This window comes from Solanum verrucosum, unplaced genomic scaffold (assembly GCF_900185275.1).
Source record: "Solanum verrucosum unplaced genomic scaffold, falcon-dt-bn FXZP01000247.1, whole genome shotgun sequence".
Taxonomy (NCBI): Eukaryota; Viridiplantae; Streptophyta; class Magnoliopsida; order Solanales; family Solanaceae; genus Solanum; species Solanum verrucosum.
In genome coordinates, this window is record NW_026020125.1 from 1,216,794 (window position 1) to 1,242,056 (window position 25,263).

Genomic DNA, 25,263 nt, shown 5'->3' on the forward strand with positions numbered 1-25,263 from the left:
ATTCCAATTCATTTATGACTTGCTAGAACTGATAGCTCAGACACCTGATTGTTCGTTTGGTTTTTCTGCATGTTACTGTATTTGAAGCTTTTAAAATCTGAATGGTTGACTTCGGTCAAAAGTTTAAGAAAAAAACCTCATAATGTTATTTTGACAGTTTCATCAGCTTCGGAAAGGTATATGGGCTAGAAACATGGTTATCCTTAACTTCGAGGATTCTGGTGTGAGTTTGTGTCATTAGGCATTTTAGATTTCAAGCTTTAGCCAAAATTTGACTTCTCTCAACATTCTAGGTAAAAGTGCTCGGATGATAATTTTGTTAACACGATTAGCTCTAGAATGTCAAGTTTATTCTAGAACAACACTTCATGCAGATATCGACGTTTCTAGGCTAGTTCTGAGACCCTTTATGGATTTTGGCTAAAAATAGAATTCGAGTATGGGACCGCTTTTCTTTGTCAAGACGGCCTTGAGGGGAAGTTTTTACTTTTTCGTTAAGTTTGGAATTTTGAATTTGGTAGGGTAGCATATCCCGTTTGCATGCATGGGGTTTCGAACAAATCTCGAGCACCGCGTTGGAGGTTTTGAACTTACCAAAACTCATTTGATATGCATTAACTAGTGTAGGATCAAATTACCCTTCACGTTCACAGGGCCCTTGGCGGCGATTACGAGGTCCAATTTTTTTGTGCTATGTGATCACGATGAAGATACGTGTCACATTGACCATCCTTAATCATCATGATCGTGATGTCTCACCTCCGCGATCGCGAGGGTTAACTTTTTAATGGGCGAAATCATGACATTTTTTCCCGCGATCACGATAAAGGGATTCATATGGTCTTTTAAATTAATACTAGACGCGATTAGCAGCCATTGTAGCATTAGATCTGGTTATTTCTCCTTCTATATAGCTCCAATTCAAATGATTTGCAGCTCGGTATTTCCAAAATTATCGAAGCTACATGGATGATCTGTTGGGGAGTCTCTATTGGAGGTAAAAAAAGCTGTTGTAATGCACTACTCTAGCTATTTTCTTGTCCTTTAATTATATAATTATTACATGCTGCTTGTTTTAACTATTTTGAGCCTTGAATTGTGTTCCACTTTGGAACACAAGTTTGGGAAGACAATTAGGACCTTTTGACGAAGTTAATTACGAAATGTATGCGCTAGTGCCACAATTCCCATTTTAACTCCAATTTGAGTTTGTCTCTGTTTTAAGTATTTAGTAGGTAAATGACCGTATTAACATTTTGATTCTATAATTAATAGTGTGGCAGCGTTCGGAAGGGAAATACTCCAAGACCGTGATTTGGAACACGTTCGGTCAGCCGTAACGTAGGTTACAATTTCCCATTCCATAGATTCAGCTTGATTGTGTGAAAGCATGTTGAATTATGTGAATTTGTGGTAGGTACCTATTCAAATATGTTTCAATACCTATAATCCCTATTTTAGGCTTTTATTGGTCTTTTTGAGACTAGAAGTGTGTCTATTGATAATTGTGATCTTCCTTACCTTGTGATGTGCATTTGTTGTTGTTCTTGATGGTTGATTTGAGCATGTTTAGCATTATTCTAGGCTTAGACTACTACTTGCCATATGATGAGTTCGAGATTTTGACTCATTTAGGGATTTTTTTTATATTGATTTAGTGTCCTCAAATGCTTATTTTGTCCAAATAACTGATGATAAATCCTTGATTTTCAGGAATATGGGTTGAAGAACAAAGCAAGGACACTAACTTGCAAAAAGGAACAAAATGAGCTGAAAAGAATGAAGAAAGGCAAGCTTGGTGATCACCAAGTTCACTTGGCGAATCGCTGAATGGCTATATGACCTCCCAAAGTTCCAGTGTGCCAAGCCCTGAGGGAAGAAACCAAGTTGGCGAGAGAAAGAAGAAGTCGGTGGATCGCCGAGTAGTTCCGCGATGCAGTGCTAGATCGCCCAAAGTTACAAACCTTGAAAATGCTGAATGCCAAGGCAAAAGGGCGATGGAAGTGCCAAAGGGCGGCTCGTTGAGTGGTTCAGTGATCCCGACTTACCTCGCCAAATGACTTTTCGCAGCACATTTTAGGCGACTATAAATATATTTTGGAACAATTAGTTTAGTATCTTTTATCAATCACTTTTTAGAATAATTTTTTATTAAGTTTTTAGCATCTGGAAATAGTTTTCTCTAGTTTCCTTAGCTTTGAAAGATTGAAGAAAGTCACGTTTGAGAAATTGGAAGTGGGTCTTTGAGAATCTTCAAATTGGAGCATTGTAAGGACGAAATCACTCTTACCCAGTTGATGGATAATCAATTTGGTAATGGTTTTACCTTTTAATGATGTCTAGCTAAAACCCCAATTCTTGGGGTGTGATTATGTGATTATGTGATTATGGGCTGATTTAGCTTATGGGTATTGTTAATTGTTAGTTTAAATGCTATTTAAAATTGAGTTCAATCATTAATTATGGTTTAATTTAAGAATTGTAGTTGCAAATGCAGTTATATGTTTGTATTCTTGGCTTGCGAGAGAGAGAGAGGTTTTAGAACTAAAATTATTGATTGATGGTGTGTGGATATTGGGTTGACTTGGGTTCAGCTCGAGAGAGAGTGAATCTTAAACCCTATCCCACACATTAATCTTGAGAGAGTGAATGAATTAAGGTGTGGGCTAGTCTTATTTTGCATGTTTGTTGATGTTCGAGAGAAATCACTTGATCGGGGTAAATTGTTCGAGAGAAAATTTGCCTCCACTACATCTTAACCTACTCACTAATATCTAGATATTTTCTAATAGTTGCAATTACCTTTATGTTTATATTAGCATGTAATCGATCACATCCAAAGAATTCGTCTTATTATTGTTAATTCGTATTGTTTGTGACTGTTGTGTGTAGTTGGTAATCAAAACCAAAACCCATCATTTGACATTAGTGTCTCCCCTTAAGTTGAATGATGTTTTTATTCGATAATTTCTATTCCTATGACTTATTTAAACACATTCATATTTCCCAATTGAATTTGAAACACATACTGCTCCCTCTGAGATTTGACCCCAACTCATTTAGTTGGGTCTTATACTGATTTAACAACCGTTGACGCTTAGAATTGGATGAAGTGTCTTTGAAACGTTAATTAATCAAAATGGTGTCGCTGCCGGGGAGTGGTGTTGTTTGAATTTTTTTTGGTGAAGTTGAATTGTGTTCTTGTTAGCCATAGTTGAATCTACTTATTTTTAGTTTTGGTTTTTGTGTTACTGTTGAAAATAGAGGAAATTAGTGTCAACGGAAGCAATGGTAGCCAAGTGGGCCACCAAGATAACATCGGAAATCTCAATGACCCAAATCTAATGGATGGAGTTGGTGTCATTCGCTTGCCTCCAGCTGAAGGGAACATTGTGTTCCACATTACAAGCATCATGTTGCATCTCTTGCAACTGAAAGGGTTGTTTGGTGGATTGGCTCATGAGGATCCCCATGAGCATATACGGAACTTTGTTGATGTTTGCAGGCCGTTCTCTTTTAAAAACATATCCCAAGAGTCGGTCCGGCTGAGGTTGTTCCCATTTTCTCTAATAGGAGAAGCGTGTAAGTGGTTGGCTGAGTTGCCAAGAGATTCTATCACTTCGTGGGAAAAGCTTGTCACCGCATTCCAAGTGCGATTTTTCCCTCCTTCGAAAATGATGACACTTAGGAACAGTATCCAAAGCTTCAAGCGTTTGGAGGGTGAGCCAATCCATGAGACTTGGCTAAGATTTAAGAAGTTGGTGCTGCAATGCCAACTCATGCATTGCTCGATAATGTCTTGCTGCAGTACTTTACAAAAGCCTTGATTCGGTGAACAATGGCTGATCAACTTTCTCCGGGAGGTTTAATGCAACAGCCTTATGTGATAACAGCCCAACTCCTTGATGGGCATGACCAAGATAAACCGGCCATTGTACACCCGTGAAGATCAGGTTTCCCCTCTCACTTTTAAATTGACAAAGAAGCAGCTTGAGAGAGATCAAGAGAGGGACGAAAACATGGCAAAGATGATGACCCAACTTGACATTTTAACCAAAAATGTCATGGGTGTTGGTTCTAGGAGTGTAAATGATGTGGGTGTTGGGTGTGTAAACCTCAATGAGGCCAAATTTGAAGCGTTGTACAATGAGGAAGTGAACTTCCTAGCCAATCAAGGAGGAGGTTATCGTGCAAACTACCCAAGGCCGGGTGGTAACCAAGGTTGGAATAAAGATGAGGGTTGGAGAGACCATGATAGAGAGTGGCGTGATCGGAATGCCACTTGGAAGAAAAGAGATGGGGAGAAACATAGGTATGTTTCTCCCCACGAGCAACAAAAGCCCAAAGATTCTGAGGGTGGCCAGACTAAGGATACGCTCTCACGTATTCTAAACAAGGTGGAAGCATCTGATAAAGTTTTGAAGGAAATGAAGGAAGATGTATCAACTCTCAACCAGACGATGACCTCTTATTCCTTCTCTATCAAACAGTTGGAGACCCAAATGGGTCAGATTTCTTCACATCTTAACCCCAGACAACAAGGGGGGTTGCCTAGTGATACTATGGCAAACCCAAAGAACAGAGTTTGAGTGGGAACTTGCGTCGTTCAACGAAGTTAACTAAGGTGCTTCTTGGGAAGCAACCTAAGTTTTTATTACTTTTTGTTTTGATTTTGAATAATGGGTGTTGATTGTGCAGGTGAACAAGGGGAATGTGTTTGACAAAGTGCAGGTTGGCAGCCAAAAGTCCAGTCGGTAACTCACCAAAGAGGTTGACGAGCCCGACTTGGACTACCGTTGGACTCAAGAAAATATAAGGATGGAGTCTGTAAAACTTGGCGGGCCCATGGATGAGTCAGCGACTCGCCGAACAGGTCGACGAGCCCGACTTTGTCCGTCGTTTGGACCCCCAAATTAACTGAAGTTCCTGTAAAACTCTGCGAGGTAAGTACCCACTCGGCGTGTCATCGACTGGTTCGGTGAGGACGACTAATATCGTCGAAGGGCCGCGAATTGGACGGTTTTTAAAAGGCCAAAAGTTTAAAATTTCAAAAAACTCTTTCACATTCCCTCACTTTTAACTTCATACAGCCACACCCACACTTTAAATTTTCAATATTCTTGCATTTTATTGCTTTTTGGTCATTGATCTTGAGTTCGGAGTGGAATTCTTTGACGCCTAACATTACAAAATCGTATTTCAGCATCAAAGGTTGGTTTTCCGAACCCCAAACTTGTAAATAGCGGTTAAACTCAAATGCAATTGTTTAAATGAACTTTATGTGTGTTGGGCATGCTCTGAACTTGTGTTTGATGTGCCAGTTTGCTTATTTTAATTTCGATATCATGCCTTATATGCTTATATTGTTGATCTACCGAATCTTATGCTCTAAAATTGATCATAAATTTTTGGGTAGTGGTTAATTATTGTTGGGTCTAGTCGGGTGAAGTATGTGTAACCCAAATTGTTCTAAATGACGTGTTTTGCCCAATGATGGGGCGTTTGACATCATTCTTAAGGGCAAAAGTCATCAAATAGCCAATTTTGGCCAAACCAGGGGAAGTCTGAGTACCCCGATGGCATGGGTCATATGGTTCTGGGCTTAATTGAGTTTGTATGTTGTTTGATTTTGGGAGTCGGGGTTGAAAATTGGCACGTTAGGCAATTTGGCGTGCTGGGTTGAGTTCGCCGAACCACTCGACGGTTCGCCAAAGTCCTATTAGATCGCTTTAATTTCATGATTAGATTGAGTTTGGTTCTGTTACTTTCGGCGAGAAGTTTGAGGTCGCCGAAAGTCTCCTTGATCGGCCTTTATGCGCGCGCCCCTAACCCCTAAAACATATTGTAACTTTCGGCGGGCCAGTCTGAGCTCGCCGAATGGTGTCAGAGATTCACCAAATGACCCTTCACATCGCTGATATGCCATTTTTCTGGGAAATTTTCAGGCCAATCCTTTCGGCGAGCCCGATCTAGCTCACCAAAGTTATTCGGCGGCTCGCCAATCGGTTCGGCGAGTCTGTCTGCAACTTGATTTATGCAATTTTTCTTGGATTAATTCTAACGCTCTTTGGTGTATATTGTAGATATGGCTAGGCCCAAAGTAGCAGGCCGAGACATGTCGCCCTGCAAGAGGGCAAAGGGAATCACTATAAATGAGGATGCACCTACATCCAGGGAAAAGGCCACAAAACTTCCTACCACAAGTGGGAAGGGCAAAGGAAAAGGAAAGGCACCTGCTCTTGAGTCACCAGAGGTCAGCTCCGATAGTGAGGGAGTGTACGTCACTCACCTCACTACTTCTGAGAGTGAGGGTAAGAACCAAGACCCTCAGGCTGACATTTCTGAGCCTGAGGATGATCAGCTATTATTGGCCCGGAGAGCTGAAATGCGCTCCAAGAGGATCGATGATCCGTCTAGGATCCGGGTACCACAGGTCGCTACGCCTTCTCTTGTCCCAGGCCATGCTGTAGTCCCAGCACCACCTGCACATGGTCCTCCTCCCCGATCTATGAAAATATTAAAGACTGAGGGGCTGAGAACCATCATTGAGGAAAAGAGGTTGTCAATGGATGAAGTGATAGACCAGTACCTAAAAATATGGCGTACCATAAAGGCTCGCAAGTTTGAGATTTTCACCAAACCCCGGGGTTCCTATATTCCTAGTTGGGTCTGAGAGTTCTACACTGCCTACAGAGCCTTGGTGCCACAGGGAAAGAAGAAGATTGCAACCTTCAAGTCAGTAGACTATGTAGTTGTCAGGGGGAAGAAGGTAAAGTGTGACAGCAATGATATAAATGTTGTATTGGAATGCACCGACAACAATGCAGACGACTACCAGTACATGATCAAAAGGGGCGGTGACAGAAGAAAGTGAGCACACATGGTGTTTTCTAGCATGATGTTTACATGCTTGAAACTATGTGTGCTCACTGCTCTATCTGTCACCCCATTGCTTTCTCTATCTCTCTCTACATTTTATTAGATTTACTAACGTTTTCTTGATTCATTCGCATTTTCGTGTAATTCTCCAAAAAATTCTATGATTGGGCTTTTTTTACTTGGGGTGCTGGGGAGCGATTCACTAGAAAAAAAAATTGACGAGAGGGAGTTGCTCGGATGGTAAGCACCCCTCACTTCCAACCTGAAGGTTGCGAGTTCGAGTCACCAAGGGAGCAAAAGGGGTGGGAGCTCCTAGGGAGGGTAAAAAAAAAAAAAGAAAAAAAAAACTAGCAAAAATTTCAGATATAAAATTATTAACTGCTTGTACAAATGGATTAGTCAAAATATGTCTGTGGCGTTTTAAAAAATATTTTCACTGGGTATGTTGTTGTTGTTGTTGTTGTAGCTTGTTTAGAATTTTCTGCAGTTTCAGGATTCAGAAATAGACTTACTGGTTCTTCAATTAAAATTCCAGATGAGTGAAGTGTCAAAAATACACCTAAATTATTGCGAGTGTGAAAAACACGCCTAAGCTACCACCAGGGGTGGAGCCAGCCCTCTGTTAGGGGTTCATCCGAACCCCCTTCGGCGGAAAATATTACTATTTATGTATGGTTAAAATTATTTTTTATGTATATATAGTAGATGTTGAACCCCCTTCGGTTAGTTCGTGTGTCTAGTTCTTAGATTTTAAACCCCCTTATTAAAAATTCTAGCTCCGCCACTGGCTACCACTCATAAATTTAAAAACGAACCTCAAGTAATATGTGATTGTGTATTTATACTCTCTTTTTTAAAAAAAGAATTATCACATGGAAAACAATACTTCCTTAAAAATTAAGTTTCAACTCGTGGCCTCATTTTCTTTCATCACAAAAAAGACAAGCTAAAAAACTAAACAAAAGCAAAACAGGCCAACCCCTCCCCCCCCCTCAAAAAAAATAATGAGAGGAACAAGAGGAGAGGAGCGTTGATAATTAAAGAAGAAAGATCGAAGGAGAAGAAGGTGGAGTAGGTTGAAAAACATATGTAATATAGGTGAATAAATGAAGAAAAAGAGCTTAGAAGTAATAATAAAGAAGAAGAGGAGAGTTTATGATTTAAAAATTAAGTGAAAAGTATATTATATATAAGAAGTGTCAATAAAAAAAAAACTAAGTGGACGAAAACTCAAGGGCAAAAGCACCTTAGTGTGTGTATTTACATATTTGATGTAGTCAGTATTAATGTGTGTTTTTTAAATTAATAACTAGTGATAATTTATGTGTATTTCTAACCTTCCCAATAGTTTAGATATAAAATTCAAAGAAAAATAATAATAATTTAAATATAAAACTCAAAAAAAAAATTGAGTTTTGACACTTTAACTCTTATCAAACTGGTGCACACATAATATGTACAAAAAAGGAACAATGTAATTACTACTCACTCTAACATTTTAAATATCTTAATCAGTGACCAATAACATTCAAGATTAATCACCTCACAAGTGATGAAACACATTTCGAATTTTTAGATTCAAATAAGTCTATTTTTTATCGTAGATTTTTCATATATTTTTTAATTATTTTGACTTATAATACTTTTTACGTAGTTTATAAATATATAAATTTCATTTCAACATAAATTTTTGATCAATTTAAACGATTTAACTCTAGAAAATAAAAAATTTAGTGCCTTGCTTGCAGAATGATCCGAAGTGGCAAAGTACATGTCTCAGTCTAATAAAGGTATATTTTGAGGCAAAAGTCTTGTTGATCTTAATTATTTTAGAGATTATATTTGACTTGCGTGTCAACAAGAAGTGGTCGATGATGTAAACATTTTCTCATGTGTTGTTCTTTTGCTTTAAATAACAACGGTTTATGACATCCAACAAAGATCGATCCGTTAAAAAAGTCTTCCTCAAATTTGATTGGCATTTGGAAATGGATGCTTGCGTTCAAGTTATTGTGTGATAAAAATGTGTCATCAAGACTTAAAGGTAAATTTTATAGAAGTGGTGGTTAGACCTAATTTGTTATATGGAGCAAAGTGTTGGTCAGTAAAATATATACACTTTTAAAATATGAAGGTGGCAAAAGTAGGGATGTTCAATTGAAGGTGTAGGCATACTAGGAGAGATAAAATTAGGAATGAGGTTATACCAAAGAAAGGTTGAAGTGACCTACGTGGCAGATAAGATAAGAAAAGCAAGAATGAAATGGTTCATACATGTGAAAAGGAGGAACACATATGCACTAGTAAGGATGTGAGAGAGGTTGCCTATACTAGGTTTAAGGAGGTAGTGTTGGAATGTATACTATTAACCATAGGTTTAGTTATAGTATTTATTACAGAATAATTATTTATTCAGTTTTAATATATTCAATGGTAATTGAGATTGATTCAACCATTGCTAGACTAATCATGATACAAGAGGTGTCTGCAACTTGGGATGTTGATACAATAGTCACAAAAATTATTACATTGTTGAGGGATAAAAAAAAATCGATTTTCTCATGTGTACATGGAAGGAAATGTTGTGGCAGATAGCCTAGCTAATTATGACATTGATGAGGAGATTTCTGGCACTTTTGAGGAGTTCCACCAGGTGCCTACACAAGCTAGAAAGGTTATCAATGTTGATAAAGCTCAGAATATGCACCGATTAGAATTTTCTTTTAAGCAAAACAAAAGGTGATCTACTATTAAGCTAAGCAAAAGATGATCTACTATGTAGTCTTCTTGACATGACATATCAAGTCAAGAGGGCGAGGCTCCCAGCAATGGGGGGAAGGGAAGTAGGTAGGCGGGCTCCTTTCACTTGATTGGTTAGTTAGGACTTTTTTCTATGATGTTCGAGATCTTTGTCTCGTAGAGGGCGAAATGAGATCTTCTTAGAACAAGGTCAGAGACGTTGGATGGACCAATTTCTTCTGATTCCAATGATAGATGGATGGTCAGGTCGGTATCATATGGATGGAGGACTTCTACAGAGTTTCTCGTGCGCTCGACTAGAAAGGTGGTTTTGTAGGCAAACGAAATACGTTTTTTGTAGGCGAGCAAAGTGAGGCAATGAAATTGTTTAGGCGAAAGAAAGGTTGAGCGAAAATCTTTCGTTGTATTGGATCTCGGGACATTAATAATCGGTGAGAGGGACACGCATAAGCAATATTGCAGCGGATCTCATGCGTGTTCTCCCTAAGGAGCCTGCCAAGTACAATAGGGTGGAAACTTATTTCAGCGATGACTACATAACAATAAAGTGCTTTGATATATTCGTTTATGGTGTCTGTTTACATATATAGTAGATGATTTAGTGTATAGAGTTTTAGCTTATACACAAAGGATTAAATCACCGGTTCTTATAAGTATAAAGTTTTTTGTTCACAATCTAAGATGAAAATTGGACATGTCATCGGTACGATTGTAGCACAAGATTATATATAATTTATCTTGATTATGGGAACGGTATAGTTCCAACTTCTTTTGCTAGTGCATTTTGTATGTAATGAACGAGACCGAGTAGAGATAGTTGTTTCAGACTGACTGAAAAAAACATATTCTCTAAACTGTTAAATGTACTTATATTTTTAATTCTAATATAACTATTATGATCTGTGTATATTAATGGAAAAATGCATAAGTACCCCCCCCCCCCAACCTATGCCCGAAATCTCAGAGACACACTTATACTATATACTAAGGTCCTACTAACCCCCCCCCCCCCCCCCCGAACTTATTTTATAAATAAGTTTCCATTTTCGGCCTACGTGGCACTATCTTATGGGCCCAGCGCGTGTTGACAATTTTTCAAGCTATCTGGTATATATATTTAACATGCTCAGATGCAACTATCGTAGTAATTAAGTACTAATTCCAACTATCAAGTGCCCTCAGTGTTAAATAAATGTCCTTTTCACTAATCATGCAAGTATATAATCAATTAGGGGCATGAGAAAATCGAATCCTCTCACTCTCACAAGAAGATTCATAACATAATATACTATAGGCTTGCCATTAGTGTATTACTCATTCAATCAAAGCACTGAACGGTTGAAAAATTGTCAACACGTGCTGGACCCAGAAGATAGTGCCACGTAGGTCGAAAAGGGGTAGAAAATTATTTATAAAATAAGTTCGGTGGGGGGGATAATAGGACCTTAGTATAGTATAAGTGTGTCTCTGAGATTTCGGGCAAAGGTTGGGGGGTACTTATGCATTTTCCCTTAAAATTATCACAAAATACAATTATTCACTAACAAATCTAATAGAATTAACCTAATTGCTAATCAAAAACAAAAGTTGTGCTTTGAGATTGTGATGTATATAAAAAATGAAGAAGAAGAGATGTGAAAAAAAAAGAATAGGTGTGAAGAAGAAGAGGTGTGGGGGTACGGGTGGGGGGTTAAAAAATGATTCTAATTATTATTTTTATTTTTATTTCTAACTGACGCGTTTAGTTTTTATTTTCATTTTATTTCTTTGTTACGTCAGTTTTAAGGGGTAAATAAATTCACTTTTGAAGAGTAAAGGTGTGTAATAGGTCATTATGATAGTTTAATCGTGTAAGTGACTTTTTGATACAAGTTCAAGGTGGAATTTATGTCTTTTCTCATTTTTTACACTAAAATTTTCACATGAATGGATGATCATTGTGTATTCTTTTTGTAAAAAATATATTTTTTTAATGGTTGCAAACATTAAGAAATCACTTGTCTTCTGACTATCTAGAAAAAAAAAGCTAAGATTATAAAAAAGGATCATTAACAAGGATTTGAGACTACAAACCCCCATCTAATAGCTTGAGCTAGATATATAAGACAGTTAACCTGAAACATGTGATGAATGAATAAATTAATTCGACACCCAGGTGTTGATAAAGACTGAGGGTTATATTCTTTTAATTGGAGTACTAAAAGGCTTTAAGAAACTACTAGATACATTAGTTTTGCACAATGAACACACCTAAGTGAGTTGGTAGTACGGGTGTCTAAAGTGAGCTCAACTATAGGTAACCCGCCCAAAATTTTAGGATTGGGCTCAAGATAATTGAAATGGGTTCAATCTCAACTCATTCAACCCTTAACCCATTTTAAGAGAATCCTCAATTGAGCCCAACTTAATCTCCAATTGCAACTCATTTTTCCTGAGTCCGAGATTTGGACTCATTTAGGGCTTCATTTATATAGATTTAATGTCCTCAAATGCTTATTTTGTGCCAATAAGTGATGTAAAACCCTTGATTTCCAGGTATATGGATTGAGGAACAAAGCAAAGACACTGATTTGCAAAAAGGAACGAAGCAAGCTGAAAGATTGAAGATAAGCAAGTCTGGTGATCGCCAAGTCCACTTGGCGAATCGCCGAATGGCTACTTGATCGCCTAAAGTTTCAGTGTGCTAAGCCCTGAAGAAAAGAACCAACTCGGTGAGAGAAAGGAGCAGTCGGTAGATCGCCGAGTGGTTCCGCGATGCAGTGTTCAATCGAACAAAGTTACAGACCCTGAGGATGCAGAAGGACAAGACAGAAAGGCGATGGAAATGACCAAAGGGCGGATCACTGAGTAGTTCGGCGAGTCCGACTTACTTCGCCGAGTGACTCTTCGCAGCACATTTTTGGCGACTATAAATACATTTTTGAACATTTAGTTTAATATTAATCAGACAAGTTTTCTTTAGTTTTCCTTAGCTTTGAAGAATTGAAGTTTTTCACTTTTGAGAAATTGGAAGTGGGTCTTTGAGATTCTTCAACTTTGACCATTATTGTAAAGATGAAATCAATCTTACCCAGTTGATGGAAACTCAATTTGGTAACGATTTTTATCTTTTTATAATGTCTAGCTAAAACCCCAATTCTTGGGGTGTGATTATAGGCAGATTTAGTTTATAGGTATTACTAATTGTTAGTTTAAATGTTATTTAGAAGTGAGTTTAATCATTAATTGTGGTTTAATTTAAGAATTATAGTTGCAAATGCAGTTCTACCCTTGTGTTTTTGGCTTGCTCGAGAGAGAGGTTTTAAAACTAAGATTATTGATTGATGGTCTGTGGGTATTGGGTTGTCATGGGTTTACCTCGAGAGAGTGAATCCTAAACCCTTTTCCACACATTTAGCTCGAGAGAGTGAATGGACTAAAGTGTAGGTTATTCTTATTTTGCATGCTTATTGATGTTCGAGAGAAATCGATTTGATTCGGGGTAAATTGTTCGAGAGAAAGTTTACCTCCTCTATAGTCTAGCTTACTCACTAATATTTAGCTATTTTCTATTAGTTGCAATTACCCATTTGTCTATATTAGCCTATAATCGAATCACATCCCAAGAACCCGTCTCATTATTGTTATTTCGTATTGTTTGCTACTGTTGTAGTTGATAATTTCAAACCAAATCCCCCATTTGACATTTGTGTCACCCTCTGATTTGAATGATGTCTTTATTCGAAAACTTCTATTCCTATGACTGATTTAACCATGTTCACACTTTACTATTGAATCTTAAACATGTACCGCTCCCTGTGGGATTCGACCCCAACTCACTTAGTTGGGTTTTATACTGACTAGCGATCGTTGACACTTAGAATTGGATGAAGTGTCCTTGAAACGTTAATCAGTTTTAAGACTCTTTATTTGCATTGATGTAATGTATGTTTCTATATTGAAGGTATGAATTATTATCTATTTTATATCTTTTAGGATTTATCTATCTAGCTGTAACTTTTTTTTTGTAAATTTTGAGTTGAAATTCAAACTGTGGTTATCAAACTTAAATTACAATTTATTAAAATTTTAGAGATAAGTGTCAAAAACACACCTACATTATTCTTTTTTTTTAAGTTTCATACCTAAACTATTGGAAGTGTGAGTTTCATACATAAATTATCACTTATTAGTTTGACAAACACACATCAGTGATATGTGTAATACACTCTCTCTTTTATTTGCAAAAACCTTGTCACATGACATTTCATATGGATACAATATTTCACCTTGACAAAAATTAAACAAACTACTAATATTAGTTAAAAGATAAAGATTATAGTATTCCTATCCTAAAAAATAATTATTTTTTAAATAATAATAATTATTTGTTTAAAAAATAAAATTTAAAATATTTTTCTCACCCCACCCTATCACCTCATCCCCATCCTTTTATTTTTTTAAATTTCTTTTATAAAATATTTTTAAAAAATTCAGACCTCACCCCCTCCCCAACTGCTTCCTAAAAAAATTGATACAATTTTTATTTTAAAAAAAAATAACATTCTACTCCACCCCATCTAACCCTCTACTCCTAATTTATCTTTATCTTCTTCTTTTTTACATTTTTCTCGTTTTGTGTTAGATATGTACAAATATTTTTAGGAAAATATTTTTCTGCTTGCGTACCGAATATAACAGAAATAAAAAAAAATTAAAAAAGTCTTGTGGCAAGTAAAAAAAAATACTATATATGTTACACAAAACAAGAAAAAAATTTGGACGCAAAGGGTTATGTGCGGTGAGGTAGAATATTTTTTTTTTAAAAAATTAAAAAAATATCTAAATTATTATTTGAAGGGATTGTGGGGGGGGGGGGGAGAGGAGGGTTAAGTACGGTTAGAGGAAGTGGTGGAGTGGGGTGAGATTATTTTTTTTGGGGTGTGTGGGGGGATAGTAATACTTTAATGTTTAACTTTAACTAATACTAATAATTTATTTATTTTTTGTCAAGGTGAAATGTTTGACCATGTAGAGTGTGATGTGACAACTTTTAAAAAATAAAAGAGACAGTGTATTACACACACCATGATGAGAGTGTAATAAAAGAGAGAGATGAGTTTCTCAAACTAATAAGTGACAGTTTAGGTATGAAACTAACACTGTCAATACTTAGGTATGAAACTCAAAAAAGAGAATAGTTTAGGTGTGTTTTTACCCTTATCTCTAAAATTTATTGAGATTAAGCGGATCAAGACCCAACCCGTTTTTAAGCTCATTTGAGCCCAAAGCTAACTTTGGCGGGTTATGATCCAACCAAATTTTTATTCTGATCCATTTTAGTCTCTCTAATTTCAACTCACCCCCCATTTGACACCCCTACTTGATAGTATAGTATATATTTGAATTCCAAAATTTAGGAACCACAACTTTAGTTCGTCTTTAATTATTGATTACAAATAAATTAGTATAATTCAGTTAATAATTCCCCATTTAAAATCCCACCCTCAAATAGTAGTGTCATTATTTTGAGTTTCATTCACTAATTATAAAGTTTCCTGACCACACTCTTTATGTGATTCGACCCAACCTTGTTGGGTTACTGTATTTTGATAATGGTCATTTTTTTGTCATTTGAGAGTATAATTTGGGCGACATCATATGATACTTCGTCGGAACAACTAGGGAGAATACGGATACACTAGGTGATTCATCGTAAAGCTTACCCCAACCCAATCGCCTAAAAACTAGATGCATGCCAACAAGCCACCAAACCTGAGATGCAAGTTGGGCTAAACAAAACCCATGCCTTTGTAGAACTCTTTCATAACTTCATGAATCGAAAGCTTGAATCTGATGGTAGAAGAGTATGTATATATCAAAGATAAACCATCAATACATTGGGGGATCCACGTACCCTTACGAACAACATTGATGTTTGTATGCTCACACTAGTTCTAAAATTTATCTATTTGTTTGTAACTTCTTCTTCTTTTGAGTTGAAATTCAAATTGGTGGTTATAAAAGGTAAATAACAATATGTTAAAATTATTGAGATTAAGTGGGTAAAATAGGCGGATGACCCAACCCATTTTTTAGCCCAATTCATTTGAGTCCAAAATAAAGTTGGTCATGTCATTGACCCAATTCATTTTTTTTTTGTATAAATTTTAGGAATCACATAGTTTTAATATGAAATTGCAATCTATCCCTATTTAGTTTGTAATTACATTAATCCCTGAAAAAGTAAAACAAACCGGATACATTAAAAACTAGCACAGATACATTATAAAATAAGCTGGATACATAATAAGTAGCTCGGATACATTAAAAACTAGCTCGAATACATTATAAAATAATTTAGAATTAGGAGAGAAATAAGGGATTTTAGAGGTTTTTATAAATAGAAGGGAATATTAGAAATAAGGGAAATATAAGAAGTGTATTTCAGTAATTTTTTATTTTTTTCATTTCAATCCATTTTAACATCTCCAATTTCAAGTCAACCCATCCATTTTGACACCCCTATTATTACCTTATGGTTAACATCAACTTTTATAAAGGTATTGACCTAAACTAGGCCCAAGAAGCCCAATAGAATATGTAGCCGTCAATATTATGCAATCCTCATCACTTGCTTCTTCAATTTTTTTGTTTTACCACCCAATACGACGCCGTATTGATCCCAATTGTAATTTGTAACCCCCTTTTCGGGTCAAAATAGGAGACAAAACAAACGTGGAAAATAATCCAAATCCCCCTAGTAGTAGTAAATACAATTCCAGTAAAAACCATAATTTAAAAATACACAAACACAACAGTCTCATCTTTCTAATCTATTCCTCTTTCCTGAACTCCTGCGGCGTAGATCCGAGGAGTTTCAGACCGTCTTTACAAACCCTAACACCCAATCGCTTTTACCCACTTCTCCTCCTACTCTTTACTCTTTATTCCTCAGATCTTTAACTCATCTTTATCAGGTTAGTTATGTTTCTTTTTTCTCCCTTTTTTGTGTTTCTTGGAATGTAATCTTTGTTTTTGTGTTCAAGTTTGAATCTTTACGATTGATTGTTGGTTAGAGTTCGTTTCTACAGCTGGGTTTTGAGTTATCTAGCTGCTGGGGTTGATTTTTATGTTTTTTATTATATATTTTTCTGCGTGTGATTTTACTATTGTTATCATGGAGATCTGTTTGATATGATTTTCTTGATTGCATAAAGATCATCTTTTTAATTATCTGTTAAGTAGGTGAGCTATTTCATTCTCCTAGAAAGTATTGTGCGAAAGGGTTATCGGAATGAAGGGGTGGTTAGTGAGTCGACGTTCTGTTTTGATGCAATAGGTTCCTGAAGTAGTGATTTTGTTGTGAGAAGTTCGTCAGTTCTGGATGTAAGTTTCCTAGTTGGAAAAACTGGTTAGTTGGGGTACTTATCATGTATAGGAAGTAAATCTGGGGATTATAATGCCTTCCCCTGCCATCTATTCTTTGTCTTTCATGTTAAGCTTAACATGTTTCTTATCGTTAGCTTGATGGTGCGGTATTCTGCGTCTCTGCTGGGTCTGCCTTAGTCACTTTGACCTAGAATCACATAACTTGAAAGGATGGTTGACAGTTGGCTACTATAGCCTCCAGTTGAAATAGTTGTTTTTCATGTGTATCTTCTCTTTCTGTGCTTTGTGTTTCACATAAGAAAGAAAAACATACATTCTGTTGTGCCCTCCTCCCCTTTAATATTAGAAAGGACAAGCAGATGATGTTTATTGCTACTACAGTCATTGACATCTGTGATATTTTCACAGTAATGTTTTGTCTTTTCCTTTTTATTACGCTAAAGATTGTTTGATGAGTTCATATGAGTAATACCATTGTTTTTTGTTTGCTATAGTCATGGCTGGCTTGGCACCGGAAGGTTCTCAATTTGATGCTCGTCAATTTGATGCTAAAATGACCGAGCTGTAAGTTGTTTGCTCTAATTTCTAAGCAATTGAGATTTTATCTGGCAGCAGAAAACTACACTTGGGTTTTATTTCCTCCTTGGATCTATCAATTGCAGCTATCTTGTGCTTACTCGTTCAGTTTTTAAATTTTTTTGATGTTTGATTTGCTGAAACAGGCTTGGGACTGAACAGCAGGAGTTCTTCACATCATATGATGAGGTTCATGACAGTTTTGATGCCATGGGTTTGCAAGAAAACCTTCTTAGGGGCATCTATGCCTATGGTAAATGCACTTCTTAATAGCATAAGTGATTTTCCTTTCCCTTGTTAGATTTAGCAAGGCATTGAACACCTGTCTTAAATTGCTTGAAGGTTTTGAGAAGCCATCTGCTATCCAGCAAAGGGGTATTGTTCCTTTTTGCAAGGGTCTTGATGTGATCCAACAGGCACAATCTGGTACAGGAAAGACTGCAACTTTCTGCTCTGGGATTCTCCAGCAGCTTGATTACAGCTTAGTTGAATGTCAGGCTCTGGTTCTGGCTCCAACCCGTGAGCTTGCCCAACAGATTGAGAAGGTTATGCGAGCACTTGGTGACTATCTTGGTGTGAAGGTTCATGCCTGTGTAGGAGGTACCAGTGTCCGTGAGGATCAGCGTATCCTTCAAAGTGGTGTTCATGTGGTTGTTGGTACTCCTGGTCGTGTATTTGACATGTTGCGCAGGCAGTCTCTTCGCCCCGACCACATCAAGATGTTTGTTCTGGATGAAGCTGATGAAATGCTCTCAAGAGGTTTCAAGGATCAGGTTGCCATTTTTTCCTTCCATTTTTTTTGTCCTTCAAGTGGAATATTCTTATTTATTAGGTTTCTGCATTGTGATTTGGGAAGTAGGGCTCAAATATGGGGCTGCCTTTTTCTTTTTATTTGGGTAATGGGGTGATGGGTAAGTATAGTATTTGTATGCAACAGTCATATGTTAGATTTGTAAAAGATTTGTGCATACGTGATATTAATAACCTCTGAATGGGAGTTCTGTCTATTCTCGTCATGATTAGCCTTATTATGCTTTGATATCTTTTAGAATCGGTGCAGGACTTTGGTGGTTCTTTGACCTTATTTCTTGCTCCCAAGGCTCACAAATAGTGACTCATTTTGAAATTGTCTTGTTATTTTCCAGATTTATGATATTTTCCAATTGCTGCCACCAAAGATTCAAGTTGGTGTTTTCTCTGCCACAATGCCACCAGAGGCCCTTGAAATTACTAGGAAGTTCATGAACAAGCCTGTGAGGATCCTTGTGAAGCGTGATGAGCTCACTCTTGAAGGTATCAAGCAATTTTATGTCAATGTTGACAAGGAAGAGTGGAAGCTTGAAACTCTTTGCGATCTTTACGAGACCTTAGCCATCACCCAGAGTGTGATCTTTGTGAACACCAGGCGTAAGGTTGATTGGCTCACTGATAAGATGCGCAGCCGTGATCACACAGTATCTGCCACTCATGGAGACATGGACCAGAACACCAGAGATATCATTATGCGAGAGTTCCGATCTGGGTCATCTCGTGTGCTTATCACTACCGATCTTCTGGCACGTGGTATTGATGTGCAGCAAGTATCCCTTGTGATTAACTATGACCTTCCTACTCAGCCAGAAAACTACTTGCATCGTATTGGTCGTAGTGGACGATTTGGAAGGAAGGGTGTAGCTATCAATTTTGTCACAAAGGATGATGAAAGGATGCTTTTTGACATTCAGAAGTTTTACAATGTTGTAGTGGAGGAGCTACCAGCCAATGTGGCCGATCTTCTTTGAGGTGGTGGTTTTGGTTGAATTCTTCCTTATATTAAGTAATTTAATATTTTATTCTTAGGTTAGTTAGAACCGCACTGGACTAAAAGTTGGAAACTGCAGTTTCTGTGATTCGTCCTAGTTTTCCAATTTTGTTGGTTTTGTCTTTTTGTATTGCAAGTCCACAACAACTTCAGGTTTTGGATGTCTTTGAATTTTTAAGTATATTTGATTTAAACTTTTGGCCTATTTTTTCGTTTTGTTCATGATGTGCTCTGTATCTGTTCGCTTTGATAGATATTGCTACATAGTCAAATTAAGTGTCATTGATAATTAGTGCTTCTTTGAGGCCTAATTAGTATTTTTCCTTCTTAAAAATATACTAATTAGGCTAAAAAGTGTACCAACCAAGGTACTAATAAATACATGACTTTTCTAATAAAACACCCCTAATATTCAATCTTAATCTTAATACACATTTTAATATTTAATATTTAGCATTACCCTCATATTCAAACATTTTAATTAAAGCAAATGGGAACATAGTGTGTTCCATGTATAAACTAGTAAGTAATTATTATTTCGAGGAATAAGTCATAAACGAAAACTATTTCTTCCCGAATTTTCCATCCAATAGAATGAAAGATTAGTACCCATTGAATTTATTGTAGGAGTGCGTAATGACTTTCTAGGAAAGAAGACTTTTGAAAAAATAGTGTCTCCCTCGTATTTTCTCACTACGTATTTGTGAAAATATAGTTATTCTACGATGATGGTTATTTTAGAAAATTAAGAAAATAATTTATTTTTTTTCAATTTTATTTTTATCATTAATAGAATAATATTTGCGAGAATGGAAGATTAGTATGCGTTGAATTTATTATAGGAGTGCGTAATGACTAATGACATTTAAGGAAGGGAAAGGAGACTTTTGAAAAAAATAGTGTATCTCTCGTATTTTCTCCGTACTAAGTATTTGCTAAAAATAGTTATTCTATAATAATTATTGTACGTAACTTTAGAAAATTAAGAAAAAAGTATTTCTTTCAATTTTATTCTTATTATTATTATCATTAATAGAGTAATATTTGTTGAAGAAAGATAATAGATAAAAGAATAAATTACTTTAAAGTAATTTTTACTAGTTTTAATTTTTTATTAAAGGGCTAGAGACTCCCTTTGACGACGATAACAATAAAATATTCAGTAAAATTTTATAAGTAAGGTCTAAGGATGGTAAGATGTACACAAATCTTATCACTATATCGGGGAGATAGACAGACTATTTCTGAAAGGTCCTCAACTCAAATATAGCAATTCCAAATACAACGAAGAAAACCTAGCAAGTCACAAGAAAACAATGTCAAGTCTACTTAGGGGAGCAACAACGAAGTAGTGTAATAATCTATACACAATAAGAAACATGTTAGGATAGAGTATTAAAACAAATTAATAATGATGAATGTCAATAACAAGAACTACAGTAGTACAACTAGTACAATGACAGACACCAACCATTCTAACCAAAACAACACTACACTATTTATTAACCTTCTACCCTAATATATGTTCCCCACACTCTCTTATTTAAGGTCATATACTCAATGATCTGAATTTGCGTCATATTTTGTCTTATCACCTTTCTTCAATATTTTTTTGGTCTACTTTTGCCTCTCCTCGTACCTTCTATAACCAACCTCTTGCACCTCCCCACTGATGCATCCACACATCTCCTCTTCACATGTCCAAATTTAATCATCTTAATGTCGCTTCTCTCATCTTATCCACCATGGAGACCACTCTCAACTTATTTCGAATATCTCCATTTCTAATCTTATCACTCATAGTATGACAATACATTCACCTCAACATCTTCATCTCCGTAATATGCATTTACTGAACATGCAAGTTTTTGATTGACCAACACTCCAACCCATATATAACAATGTTGATCCCAAAAAAAAAATCATACATTTTTATATCTAGTAATAATTCAATTTTATAATATTCATTTTAATAAAATAATTTATAACTATAAATATCTATAATTTATTTTAAATTATAAGTCTTAAAATATTTTCTTTATTTATTAAAAAACATATCAACTCAAACTATATGAGGTAACTAAATTAAAATCACAAACATAGAGACAAGTGGTTCAATAAAAAGAAAAAGAGTAGTACAAGTGATGGGAATAGAGCAGATTTCATGGACCAAAGTTGACTAGTCAAACTCTCATTTTCTTGAGCCCAAAACACAAGTTGTTTAGAAACGCCAATCTCTAGAATCAAAATAAAAACAAAAATATTAAAAAAAAAGTCTTTTCACAGCACATCTTATTCCTCATTCTCTGTCAGTTTGGCATCCCACTTTCTCCAAAATTTTCTCCTCTTCCATTCCATACCTATCTAAAAAAAGAATTCTTACCTAAAATTAAGAAAAACAATCATGGATGATTACAGATCAAAATCTTATGGTGATGGTAGGATGCAAATGGATAAATATCATGAACCCCAATTTTCTAATGATTTGAGGTCAGTTGGTGCACCACCCTTACCACCACCTCCAGCCCGTCACAACAAAGATTTGAAGCTTAAAAAAGGGAAGAGCACTAGTGGGTCATCTTCAAAATCTTGGAATTTCAATGATCCTGAGTTTCAGAGGAAGAGGAGAGTTGCTAGTTATAAAGTTTACTCTGTTGAAGGCAAAGTTAAAGGGTCTTTGAGGAGGAGTTTAAGATGGTTTAAAGATAAGTATACACAGGTTTTATATGGATGGAGGTGATTATTCAAGATTTTTGGCTTTGTTTTGATTCATTTTTCTAAATGTTGTATTTTGTTCTCAACACTTATACATGTGGATTTTCTTCTTCTTCTATTGATTATAGTTTTGACTAATTACCTTTTTTTTTTTTTCCAATCGCGATACTTTATCATCATTAGGTGGTTAATTATGTCTTTGGAAGTTGATTCTATGTTTAATTTAGGTTCCAGGCAAGATTTTGAGGATTATGTTTATGAATTAATTTTACTTCTAGAGGCCAGCTAAATTGGGGATACTTTTATATTTTTATAGGCTGTCATGTTTCTTCTTAAATGCTTGTGGTCACTATGAAACAATTTTTCTATTTATAAAACAAGTAAGATAAAAGTTATTAAGTATGTTATTGTTATTGTTGTAGTAATGCAAAATTTTTGTATACGGTGGGTGGGTACATTTGACATGAAAAATATATATTACAAAATAAGTAAATTTTTTTATGTTTAAAAGATAGCAGAAGATATTGTTCCAAAAGTATTTATGTCCAATTTAAATGAACACTATGAGAATTCAAGGTTGTGAGTTGGGATGTTTGAAGGGTGGGAAGGAACCAATTAATGTAGAATACTACTACTTATTTTTCTATTTTCTATTTTCATTAGGAAACTCTATCTTTCATGAACCCACGGAATTATATTTAATGTATTCGAAGAAAATATTTTTAAATTTTTTGAACAAGCCTTGTGTACTTGTTAATTTGTGAACTAACTATTCTTGGCCTGGCTAATTGTTGTTGCCAGTTGTGTCGGAGATAAAAATATCTATACTAAAATAGTGTTTATTTTGTTATCTGTTCCCTCAAATGTCTTACTCCCTCCGTCTCATTTTATGTGAGGTAGTTTGACTCGGTACAGAGTTTAAAAAAGAAACAAAACTTTTAAAACTTGTGGTTCAAAATGAATGATAGAAATCTGTGTGGCTGTAAATCATTTCATTAAGGGTAAAATATATATTTTATAGTTAAATTGCTACTTCATATAAAAATGTGTCATTCTTTTTGAAACTGAGACAGAGGGAGTAATTTTTATCATCTTAAACACTAAATCCAAGTCGAAAAAGTGGTTTCATTCACATGAAATTTTTTAATTGGTGATTCATGGCCTGCCACATCCAACTGTGAATATATAAATTACTTCTACCATTTTGGAAGATCTAACAAATAATTAAGGGTTACTTCATCAAATCATATAGTTTTTATCTCATTAACCTCTGTTGAACAATTTGCATGCTCAAGAACCTATTTTTATGAGGTCTTTAGGTTCCCTAATACCAAAACTATAGCATAGATTAATAATTCTATGCTAGAAGACCGAATTCAATATAGAATAATGAAAAACGTGCATAACCACAATAATTTAACGTTGTGCCCTAGCAATATAATACTAAGTTTCAGCCCATAATGTTCTATGAAGAACTCACCCTTTAATTCTATTAAAAAAAGTAAATTTGGAAAGAAAAATAGATAAAAATTTTCTTAGCTCAAGAAGAAAATAACCCTAAGCCTTGAAAAGGTCGCCCTAGGTGTTCTCTGGTCAAGTATGAAAATTTATAATCAAGACTTGAGCAAACAATTAACTTAAACACGAAATAACAAAATTCGACCTTGATTATAGCAAAAAGTACTGTAGCAGACCACCCCTTTGTTATAGCGAAGCCTTACAGCTTCGCTATCTTTGCTATAGCGAGCATCCCTGCACTATATATAGCGAACAAGTCTTTCGCTATAGTAAAGCCTGGCAAATTTTTTTCCACTCATTTATTTTTTTGTTTTATGCCAATTCTCCACTCATGGGCACCTATGCAAGGATATTATAATCGTAATTCGTAAATAACTACAAAAATGGTCAGATTGTTAAAATTATTTTACCATATTATAAATCCATTGAATTGTGGATTGTCCATTTGATTTGTTCAAGAATTAATTGAATTCATGTATGTATACTCTAGGATACAACAACTCAATCACAATGTATGACTCAACAAATTCGGGACAAGAGTTAAATTCAAAGCTCTATAAAAATAACACCTCATTTCAATTAAATAAAACTCTCTTTTTTACTAACTTTTATGTAGGGGTGTACAAAACCGAACTGAAAATCGAACCAAATCGCAAATCGAGTCAAACCGGAAAAAAAAAAACGACTAGTGGTTGGTTTGACTTGGTTTGGTGTTGAAAAAAAAACCTGACTATATTTGGGTTGGTTTGGTTTTAACTAAAAAAAAACAACCCGAGACCAAACCAACCTAACATTATATATATAATTTTAAAATTTTATTTTATACATAAAAATATTTACTTTGATATAATTTTTAAATAATTCTTATACTTTTTCATAGTTTTTATCTTTTAATATATTATTTCAAGTTTGAAACTTAGAATTTTGAATGGTTCCATAAATATTATAGTCCATAGATGTTGGTAATTATAATAAAACTTAAATCAAAATCAAATTAATACTAATGCAAAAAGAAAATCAATTTAACACTAAGAATGACAATAATATTGAATATTTATTCTTTGGTTTTACATTGGTTTAGACAATTAAAGTACACATAATCTAATTTTAATTTCCTTTAATATTTAGTCATGTAACTAATACTTATTAAACTTATTTTAGCATGATTTAGTACTTTTAAATTATGATCATTTTCATTATACTTGTTAATTTGCAATATTTGTTTTACGCGATTTCATTATTATTATTATTTTTTGGATATTTTAGTATCATTAATCATATCATTGTTTGTGTTGTATTCTTAAGAAACACCTTACATAGTTGTATTTTGGTAGGACTGAAGAAATATTTGAAATACAAGTAAATTATATGTTTGTATGAATACATTAGCGAAAAAACCCGAAAACCCAAAAATCCGAGGTTGAAAAACTCGAGTTTTATTGGTTTGGTTTGGTTTATAGATTTAAAAATCCGACACAAATGGTTTGGTTTGATATTTGAAAAACCCGAACCAACCCGACCATGTACACCCCTACTTTTATGTTCTATGTATTTACTTATATACAAAATAATGTAAGATCATCACTATTTATAGGTGAGAAAACCAAAAATATGAATGATATTATGGATAAGTGAACAGAAAC

At 35.2% G+C, this 25,263-nt stretch overlaps 1 protein-coding gene across 5 annotated transcripts in view; it reads left to right on the plus strand.

Moving 5' to 3' along the window:
- LOC125825807 (eukaryotic initiation factor 4A-2-like) overlaps positions 1-19,592 on the plus strand; it is a 468,338-nt gene extending 448,746 nt beyond the window's left edge. For 4 of the 5 annotated variants that reach the window (XM_049505102.1, XM_049505099.1, XM_049505101.1 and 1 more), the window contains exons 2-5: positions 17,503-17,574; positions 17,733-17,839; positions 17,929-18,359; positions 18,732-19,592. In XM_049505102.1, the coding sequence (XP_049361059.1) occupies positions 17,507-17,574; positions 17,733-17,839; positions 17,929-18,359; positions 18,732-19,367 (1,242 nt within the window). In that variant the 5' untranslated portion in view covers positions 17,503-17,506 and the 3' untranslated portion in view covers positions 19,368-19,592. Of the gene's footprint in view, positions 1-16,418; positions 16,599-17,502; positions 17,575-17,732; positions 17,840-17,928; positions 18,360-18,731 lie in introns of those variants that run through there. The other variant, XM_049505098.1, reaches the window with a different exon arrangement.
- The last annotated feature ends 5,671 nt before the right edge of the window (positions 19,593-25,263 follow it).